The sequence below is a fragment of the Ochlerotatus camptorhynchus genome, unplaced genomic scaffold (genome assembly GCF_037179485.1).
Source record: "Ochlerotatus camptorhynchus isolate MF236.1 unplaced genomic scaffold, CSIRO-AGI_Acam_v1.1 ptg000238l, whole genome shotgun sequence".
Taxonomy (NCBI): Eukaryota; Metazoa; Arthropoda; class Insecta; order Diptera; family Culicidae; genus Ochlerotatus; species Ochlerotatus camptorhynchus.
In genome coordinates, this window is record NW_027040728.1 from 1 (window position 1) to 10,463 (window position 10,463).

The 10,463-nt window shown below is 38.5% G+C and overlaps 2 protein-coding genes across 2 annotated transcripts; one reads left to right on the forward strand and one right to left on the reverse strand.

The window, feature by feature from the left end:
• The first annotated feature begins 3,608 nt into the window (after nucleotides 1-3,608).
• LOC135704383 (speckle-type POZ protein-like) lies at nucleotides 3,609-5,877 on the forward strand. Its single transcript, XM_065225815.1, has 2 exons — nucleotides 3,609-3,746; nucleotides 3,827-5,877. Exon 2 carries the CDS (start codon nucleotides 3,843-3,845, stop codon nucleotides 4,923-4,925), a length of 1,083 nt encoding a protein of 360 aa, XP_065081887.1. The 5' UTR covers nucleotides 3,609-3,746; nucleotides 3,827-3,842; the 3' UTR covers nucleotides 4,926-5,877.
• A 2,983-nt stretch (nucleotides 5,878-8,860) lies between these two features.
• Sce (E3 ubiquitin-protein ligase Sce) lies at nucleotides 8,861-10,135 on the reverse strand. The gene has a single exon (XM_065225816.1). It carries the CDS (start codon nucleotides 10,106-10,108, stop codon nucleotides 9,059-9,061), a length of 1,050 nt encoding a protein of 349 aa, XP_065081888.1. The 5' UTR covers nucleotides 10,109-10,135; the 3' UTR covers nucleotides 8,861-9,058.
• Between the last annotated feature and the right edge of the window lie 328 nt (nucleotides 10,136-10,463).

Sequence of the window (10,463 nt, forward strand, 5' to 3'; positions counted from 1 at the left end):
TTTTAGCATTTGAATGCAGGATATAAGAAATAAAATAGATAGCAAAATAAATGGAAATCTGCAGACATTACATCTAAATTCATGATATTGATTTATGGGTGGTCACGGTGTGATTTAAGGCCCAAGCGCAATGACAGCGGAAGCGGAACGGCAGCGGGAGCGGAAAAGCCTAGGGGCACTCAATAACCTTTAACTCCAACGCAGGCAACGGCTGTAATTAAATTAATTCCATTAACTACTGTTTTAAATACACTAATTACACAATGTAGAACATTAACTACTTTTTATTAATTACAGTCGAAATTTCGTAATTAAAGTACATTAATTACATTTTCAATACTTTTAATTACATTAATTACGGATAGATAATTTTAATCACCATCAGTACTACTTCAAAACGCATTAATTACTTTAAGTACTTCTGATTGCATTTCTGATGTTTGTATTGCGTGCCTCTCGGGAAAAACCCGATCTGAGTAAGCCTACTTGTCGGATTGAAACCTAGTTAGAATAAAATCGACTTCGGTTAGGTATATTGACGTCATTGGTGACAACTGTAAAACTTTCCGTTTCCGTTCCGCTTCCGCCCACATTGCGTTATTTTATTTTATTTTATTTTATTTTATTTTATTTTATTATTTAAAAAAGGGGATACAAGTACTCCATGATTTGACGCACAAGTTCATCGGTGCTACATGCGCCTTACCTATTAATTGGTTAAGACATTATTACTAATAAAATAAGTTTATCCTCTTCACAACACAATGGGTACATTCCAGTAAAAGTGTACACTGATAAATTGAACTACTCCCATGATATTAAGCTCAGTTTGATCATATCGAATGATTAAAAATTACTACTGTCTTTCTAAAAAATAATCATCTGATATTAAACCCAGTTTAATCATGATTGATTAGATTGAAAATTTTCTTTTTAGAATAAATTTAAATCATTTTTTTATCTATTTTAATAATTTTTGATTGTATTTTAATGTTTTTTGATTTATATATTATTATTAAAGAAGAATAAAATTAATACTGGAAAGATTATTTCGAATTTAATCATGCATGACTACTGCCGAAGTAATCATGGCTCGGACTCAATAAGGTGAAGCGAGAATCTGCATACTTTTTAAGCTTTTTTTGATTTAATTTATCTTTGAGTGTAGACATTCATTTCAAAAATCTCGCGTCACCATTCAAATAGACCAATCTACACAGCAAAAAAAATGTAATATCGATCAATGTAATTCAAGCTGATGTATGAAATAATTATGTACATAATAGCAAAAAGCAGATACAATATTACATCAATGGATGTAATTTTGTTCGCAAAATCGATGTACATCGTACAACGTTATATTACACAACCGATGGATTGACCTGGTTGCAGCAGTTTGGATGTAATATTCAACAACTTTTTTTTCTGTGTACATTGATCGATTCTCTTCATCGACTCTCTCTTTCGTTTATAACTCGGCTCCAAAAACATGACTCTTGCTGCGAACGGACGCAAGTGGATAAAGATGGAGAGTTACCACAATCACATGAAATTTACTTATTGCTTTGACACATATATATCTTTTCTTTATTTAACGTCGGTCTCTGTTCCGCAATCTAGTGCCAATCACCGACGAACAACGATTGCCATCTATTGACAGTAATCGAATGTGCAGGAAGGCAGCTTCCACACCTGCGTAGGATATCGCTCCCATTCAGCACACATGGGCCGGGACCAACGGCTTTACTTCCCTTCCGAAGGAAGACGTGACCAGAGATATTTATGCCTCAGAAAAATCCCACCAACCTCTGCTGGGATTGAACCCAGACCCATTGGGGTGAGAAAGCAGTCACGCTTACCACTACACCGCCGGCGCCGGTGAAACATATATTTAATTGGTATAATGAGAGAGAGAAGGATTAGTATTTTCCATTTAATTCCACTACTTTATTTGCTTATCCTTGACAGATACGCGTATTTCGTCTACAATGTGCAGACTTCTTCAGTGTCTTGTACTAATACTCGACTGCTCTTCTGTAATCTATTTATTTGCTGTTAATATGAAAAGACAATAGGTACATTAAACTAGCTGAAATTCCAGCAAAAATGGGTTGTTACTCAACTTTGCTGTACATTCAGTAAAGATTGCTGAATTTTCAGTAATGTGTTGTCACCACCAGTGCTGGTAAATATCACGGTCGTCATGTGACGATGAGAAAACAGGTCCTCTCACTATCACGAGATGAAACTACCTATCATTAGCTTTCTTGTCATTTTTCAATGATCAATCACTCATGAGAATAATTCTTATGCGGTGTGGACATCAACATTTCTAACTGATTTAGATGAATTTAAGCAAGCAACCGTATGTAATCGGTAGAGTGAATATATTATTAAGATTTCCTCGGTACAATTAACTTCAATAGCGAAAAATGAGCTAGTAATTAAGATAATCACAACACTGTCATGTTCTGTCATGACAAAAAATTCGATGAGATTTTGAAGAAAATCTCTATCGTCGTTTTCCAATGCAATGATAGTGACAGAAGTATCTCTGTAAATATCACGTGAGATCTTTCATTCAAAATGACATTTGCCAGCCCTGGTCACCACCGACAAACCGACATGAATGACGATAGCGCCGGCGCCGGTGGTGTAGTGGTAAGCGTGACTGCTTTCTAACACCCCAATGGGTCTGGGTCTAGGTCTGGGTTCAATCCCAGCCGAGGTCGGTGGGATTTTTATGAGGCATAAAAATCTCTGGTCACGTCTTCCTTCGGATGGGAAGTAAAGTCGTTGGTCCCGGCCCATGTGTGTTGTTGAATGGGTGCGGTATACTACGCAGGTGTGGAAGCTGCCTTTCTGCACATTCGGTTGCCATCAATGGATGGCAATCGATGTCCGTCGGTGATTGGCACTAGATTGTGGAACAGAGACCGACGTTAAATAAAGGAAAGAAGAATCACCATAGCAAAACAATAAAATTTCTGACCAAAGCACGCTACTGACATCTGGCTCCGTGTTCTCGGTAAATATTTAGCTAAACCATGAACCCGCATGCAAAAGTTATTAATTGGTTTGTGTCTGATCTATTCTGGACAAATTATTTTTATCTAGATAAAAAATCCTATGGTTTTGACAGTTCGGATCACTGCACTTGAAATCGGTCGTTAACGATTTTCGGGCATAAATCAGAATTAAATGTGATATTGGTTTGTCGGTGTTGTCACTTTGACTTCAACCAAAATTGCTGGTCATCCAGCTCGGTAAAATCCAGAAAATTTTTGCTGGTTTCCATCAATAAAAAAAATAGTGTGTATTTCAAAACTTCCCAAATTTGGGTACAATCCACCCAGATCGGTCAAAACTGAACCTACCCAAAAATGGGTAAACTGTGTTTCGAGTGACAAGTTGCCATGAATCCGATCGACGTTGTTCATTTGTCAAATTGTCACTCCTAACATAGTTCCCCATTTTTGGGTAACTTCAGTTTTACAGATCTCGGTGGATTGTACCCAAATTTGGTTAGTTTTGAAATTGCGTGTGTTTCGTGAAATTCGCTGTTACATGTCCGTGTCGCCCAATCTTATCAACAACAAAATTTCAATATTATTCATTTAATTTCAGGACAGAAAATTAGTAAGTTTATTCTTGTTTAATCCTGCGTCTCTCGCGTTCGTGCCACAACATCGAGATTAAAAATCTCTCGTTAAGATAGCATTCAAATCAGTTCAATCCCCTGCCTGGTAAGTAAATTTGTTGTCAACCGAAATTGATTCCTTCCGTAGCAATATTGAAATTTTATTTCTACGACGTGCTTTTCAAGGATTCGCTAATCAAAAATGGCCGAGTCGGAAATTCCTCGTAGCTGGTGTACAACACGGCCGAAATTCGCCGTTCTCAATTTTACTTGGACCATCGAAGATGCGCAATTTTATCTGGCGCAGAAAAGCGGAACTATACGTTCGTCATGCTTCCCAGTAAATGATGCTGGCGTGGGGGCAGGGCAATACAAATGGTACCTACGCGCCGACTTTGGATCCATTTATGTCGGATTGCATTTGCATGTAACTTCGGAGAGAAATGATCCGGCATTGGCAGAGTTTTCGCTGGCTATTCGCGACAAAGCCGGTGAAGCCATCAATATCCATCGATCTCAGAAGAATACCCATTTCAAGCTGCGCAGAGGAAAGGACGGTAAGAAGGATGCTAGCTCCGGTTGGGATAACTTTATCAGGCATAACATGCTGTCGGAGTTAGGAAGTCGCTACCTGCATGATGGCAAGTTGACGTTTATCTGCGAGTTAAAGGAATTCCAATCGCGAGTCAACGTTAGTGGCAAAGACCCTGTGCAGCAGTACAACGTTCCAGCGTGCAATTTTGCGCAGAACTTTGAAACGATGCTTTTCTGCGAAAGATTCAGCGATGTTACCATAATTGTTGAGGAAAAAGAGATCAGAGCACATAAAATTGTCTTGGCTGCACGCAGTCCGGTTTTTGATGCAATGTTCAATAACACGATGAGGGAGAACTTAGAAAGTCGAGTCGATATCGAAGATTTCTCTTACGATGAAATACAGGAGTTGCTCCGATACATCTACACCGGGAAAGTGCCGAAACTGCAAGAACAAACCAATCGCCTGCTGGTGATGTCCGATAAATACGATCTATCCGAATTGAAAACCATGTGTGAGCAGGCCCTTGGCGCCAACCTTTCGATCGAGTCAGCCGGAGGAATGCTAATCCTGGCAGATACGTACGATGCTGCACAACTGAAAGCGCATGCAATGCAGTTTATTCTGAACAACGCGTCTGAGGCAATGGATACCGAACAGTGGAAGCTCGAGCTGGTCAAGTATCCACATCTACTCGATGCAGTTTGCCGTGGTCTTGCCGAACGGAAGGACGGAAGACCACAGATTTAAATGTGTAAAAAAGGAATTTATATCCTTTAACTGAGTTGGAACGGCGAAAGAAACGAGAAACTAATTCGAGATTTTTTTTTCTTTTTTTTTTACAACTTTCATTCTTATTGAACGAAATATCCTACAAATATTTTCAGGACTAGTTAACTTTAGTATAAATGTTAAAAATGATTTCCTTTGGTTGCTCCAGCAAACATTCTCTAGGATACGTGCTGAAAACCATATTTTATAAATAAATATGACTTCATTTCAATGCTTATAAAATTTGTGGCGTTCGTAAGGAGGTCAGTATGAATAATTGTCTATGGACAAAACACGAATAGATCAATGGTTTTCAACCGGCGGTGAATGCACCCCTAATAAAATCCTTAATGTGTGGAAGCGAGTTTGTTTTTCGTAAGGGGTGCATGGAATTGACTAGGATGGAAACCACTGTATTAGACATTCGCCCATATTCTCGTTAACGTTCCGTATTTCTAAGTTTATTATCTTTTTATGTATTTCTTTGTCCTGATAAAAGGTACAACCTGCAGGGTATCGTACTTAGGCTTAATAAACTACGATCACAAAAAGTAGAAACTTTTTAAAAATGCAACCCGTTCAATCCATTGGTTGTGGAATATTACATTGTACGATTAACACAGAAATTGCGAACAAAATTACATCCTTGGATGGTATATTCACCCATATTCTTGTTTTCGTTCGAACCGTATTTTCCATACAAAAAAAAACTTTTTTTTATGGAAAATACGGTTCGAACGAAAACGAGAATGTGGGTGATTGTTGTCGTATCTTTCCAGATATTTCGAAACTTTCTTTTGGCATTTCTGAAGTAAAGAACAACCTCATTGATCTTGCTCTACTAAAGTCAATCACAAGACTGTCTTTTATTTTTATTTATCTGTTTCTCTCCCCCTAATTAGGTTTTGCACCGTCGGGGTTAATCACAATCAGTTCAGTGGTACTGTTTACGTGGACTTAGTCGATTTTTTCTTGGGTAGATTTTCTCGATAATCCTCCCTATTCTGCGAGTCACGTGACTCTCTCTCACCGGTGAGGTGACAATTGTCACCTCGTGTTAATCGGCTAAACCTTTTTGACAGTTAGTTCAGTGGTACTTGTACTTTGGTACTTTGGCGTACTTTGGTTCGCGTGTAAAGGGCCTTAGAAAGTTTGTTTACAAATGCTTTTGTGCCGTTATCACATTGTTATGCCTGATGTTATACATAAAAAAATACTGCAATATTCGCATGAAAACCATCAAAAATTAGGCCACAATTCAAACCTGGATGCAGTTTCGCCCTCACTGATGGCGAACAAACCGAGGGGCGAAATTGTTTGGTGGGCGTTGGCCAGATTTGGATTTTTCAGATATAATCCTAAATAGGACCTAGATTATTTAATACTCTAGTAACCTCAAGTCCGTGCTCAATGTGTCATTGTGGTTAATCAACACTCAAAGGGGTAAAATATCAAATTTGGGGTGAATTTGAAAGAAAGTGAACTTGGAGTGTAGAGCGCACTGCCCACTGGACGATTCTGAGCCTGGCCAAGTGAGTGGGGTATGGGTTTATTTGATTGAACGTCATTTCCAATTTATATATTGATACAACCATTGGCATTTGGCATTTGAGATTAGACAGAGATAGGATGCGAAGGGCCCGCTTAGGGGGAGCGTAACCCATGTTATGCTTTCCATTTATTAAATAGTTCAAATAGGCTAGAAATGACAGGTTTATAGTGAGAGAATCTACTATATGGTGCTCGTTCACTGATCAAAATCAGATTCACATCGGCCCTGTCAAAGAATAAGGGTATTGAAGATGTCAAGTTTTATTTTGCATTTGCATATAATTGTTACTTTAAGTTTGATTTTGTAATTATAAGATAAATAGTTTACCTCAATTGAAACATTGAGTTGTATAAACTTGACGAATCATACATCTAACATAGTAGTAGTTACAGTGTCGCATGATCTAACAACCACTGTCTGCAACTAATGTTGGAGCCGGCAGAGCTGATTATGGGTCAAAACTAACATAACTATGTTACACTAAAATGGAACTTACGCCCATAAAGTAGTTTTATTTATTTTCGGTGGACATTGGCCAAAATAGGATTTTTTTATATGTAATCCTTAAAAGGACTTAGATTATTCAATAGTCTTGTAACCTCAAGTCCGCGTTCGGTCACAATTTGTATTGTGATTAATCAACACTCAATGGGTAAAGTATGAAATTTTAGATGAATGTGAAACAAAGGGAGTGTAGAGTGCACTGCCCATCAGTTGATGCTGAAGTCTGGACAAGTAAGTGGGTTAGAGTCTAATGATTTCTGAATGGACAATACAGTACAGGTGGATATTTTATTTTATACTATATCTATATTATAATCTTTGAATCAGTTTTAGCGTTTTGGGTTAACAGAGAGTCCGCTTGGGAAAGCATAATGTTCATGCTTGAAGGGTTCAGAGCGGCTGAGCTGTTTGGTTGTAGTTTGACCTTCCTTTCAAAACCAATTTGGCTCTAGAACAATTTTAAACTTGTTCTGCATTATTCACATGTTGCAATTATTGAAAAGGGGTTCGATATATATAAATATATATATAAAGAAGCTAAATACAATTAAATAGAAATACAAAAATCTTACCGAATAGTTTAGCTGTTCTGATTTCGGTACAGTTTGTTGAGATCGGGTATAGTTTTTGAGTATTTTGTTTGTGGATTCCCATTTTTAAAATAACTCAGATTAGCACAGAGTAATAATTTTATTCCTAGGGAACTTTCTTTTGGGATCGTCTTTTCTTCATACAATTCTCATTATTCATACTATATTAATCATGATCAGTCTTAGAAAATGTTATATGTTTGAGCCCAGTTCTAGATTGGTTTGTTATTATTAATATCTTTTGAATTGCGCTTGCGAGAGGTTACCAAATATGGGTTCTCTTTTTCACCCATAATAGTTTGGGGGAAGGGGAAAAGTGATGCGTTCTGAGAGCAAAATATAGGTTATTAAAATAGGGAACACAACACCATGACCTAAACGACTAACCAACGCATGCGGCTCACATTTAACTTGATCTATTTATTTCTTCCTCTCATGTACCAATATTACCTGCCGGAGAACAAATGGGAACACGGCCAGATGTTCAATAGGAAGAAGAAAAAAAAAGCGAGAAAGCGTGAACAAGAAAATAAGAGATTAAGCAGTCAGAAAGGATCACGTTGGTTGGAGACAGCTAATTTTTACTGGACGGAAATGGTAAGTAGGATAAGAATTGTGAAAGGTGTGTGCTTGCATGATTTACCTATTTTAAAGTTACTTATAATCCACATCAGAACCTAATTTCCTTCAATTACTACTCCATCGCAGCACACACCTAACATTGATTACTAACCTTCATATAGTTTCAGCATTATCGATAATATAATCAAAAGGTGAGTTGTAAAGTATAGTTACCATGTATAGAGTTGTTTGTTAATGTACCAGAACATGGACGAACACGAGCCTACCCAGGGAAGGACCCGGATACGACCACCCATGTGTGTCTAGAGTATCGCACGAGCTGACGAGTACAACGGGAAGGACAGTAGGTGTATAGACTAGGGGGGTTAGTCCCTAGATAAGCCAACTTAGCCGTTGACACAGCCTATACACTGAACATGTTTTTTGTGAAATTTTATGAAATTGTTCATACTATTTCTCAGTTTGTTTACATTTGTCAGTTTCGCCCTTTTGAAATATTGGTACTGAATTATCGAGAAAATCTACCCAAGAAAAAATCAACTAAGTAGTCCACGTAAATAGTACCACTGAACTGTCTTCAGATTGAGGTTAACCCCGACGGTGCAAAACCTAATTGTTTATCGAGACGTTCCGGATAAAATACTTTTACTTAGTATGTAATACACAGGGAACAAATACGGTAGCTTGAGTTTTAAGCACCTTTAATAAACATGTCCATGGAAAGGTTTGAGTCATAGACATAGAAAAATTGTTTCGCATAATTTTGTATAAACTACTACCTAATTCTGTTACATATATAAACATTCATCCTAGATATTTTGACAGCAAAATGTAATCACTTTACAAAAAAGCTTGAAATTAGATCGTTTGCCAGAATATAGTCCCTAGCGCATAAAATCCCATATCGAGAAGGGAAATTTCAATCTTTCCGTTTGCCCAGAAGAATTACCTGTAGCATTCGAAGTGGTTTTGATATAGCGGACCGAGTTTTCCTTGAGCGCCTTCAACAACGGATTGTCTCCAGCCATTTCAGTTGGATGTGGCTTAAATACGAGTTCAATTTCGTCACTACCATGCTCGGAATTGCCTTCTCCCTCGGTGTCCAAATTGGAATCATTTTCCTCAGTTCTTCCATCCATCTCGCTGTTGCTTTCAGATTCCTCTGACTTTTCAGAAGTGAGAACCGACCGGGCGCGCTTGGCTTTGCTCGCCGAACTTACATTTGAAGGCACCGGCGATGGTGTACTTCTCACCGATGGAGGATTCGAAGACTGAGGCACAGATTCCCCGGCTTGGCTATTGGAAGATCCTTCGCGATTTATAGTGTCCGCAACCGCGACTGCGACCGCAACCGCAACATTCCCGTTACTATTTGTAACGTTTGGTGTGGGATTCACAGACGAGGAAGCTGCAGGTGTAGACGCGTTTGTTGCTGCTGCTGCAACTGCGGTCAAATCATTTTCACTTTTCTGCTTACGATTTGGTCTATTTTGTGACTGCAATTTAATGCCCTCGTTAATAGAATGCACAAGTGCTTGTTGTGAATGACTTTGATTGAACTTGGCCAAAACTCTCTCCTGGTGCGCCTCATACTCATCCCTACTGGGATAGATTTTTGATATCAGAAGATCAAAGTTGGGATCAGGACGTAATGAACGTTTTGAAACGAGTTTTTTTCGGCAAGTAGGGCATTCCTTATTACCAGACCTGAGAGCTGTGATGATGCAGTCGGAACAGAAACGATGCAAACACTCCTTTGTTGTCATCGTTTTCTTCAGCATATCCAAGCATATGGGACACATCAACTCACTGTGCAAGCTACGGGGTGAAACAGCAATCTCCGTATTATCCGTAATAGCATCCTGTGGCGTACGATGCAGCTCGTACAAGGATAAATCCCAAGTTTTATTCTGAAGCGGTTCCAAAGACGCCATTTTCACTCTACTTATTTACCTTTCACAAAACGAAAATCGCAAAACACTGATTGACGTTTGTTGATTCGACCGCATCCAAGTACAGCCGTACACGCTATTTCAAAACTTTCCACATTTGGGTAGAATCCACCCAGATCGGTCAAAACGGTCAAAACTGAACCTACCCAAAATTGGGTAAACTGTGTTTGAAGGGATAAGTTGACAAATGAACAACGTCGATCGGATTCATGTCGATGTTCTTCATTTGTCAACTTATCCCTTCAAACACAGTTTACCCAATTTTGGGTAGGTTCAGATTTGACTGATCTGGGTGGATTCTACCCAAATGTGGGTAGTTTTGGAATAGTGCCAACAC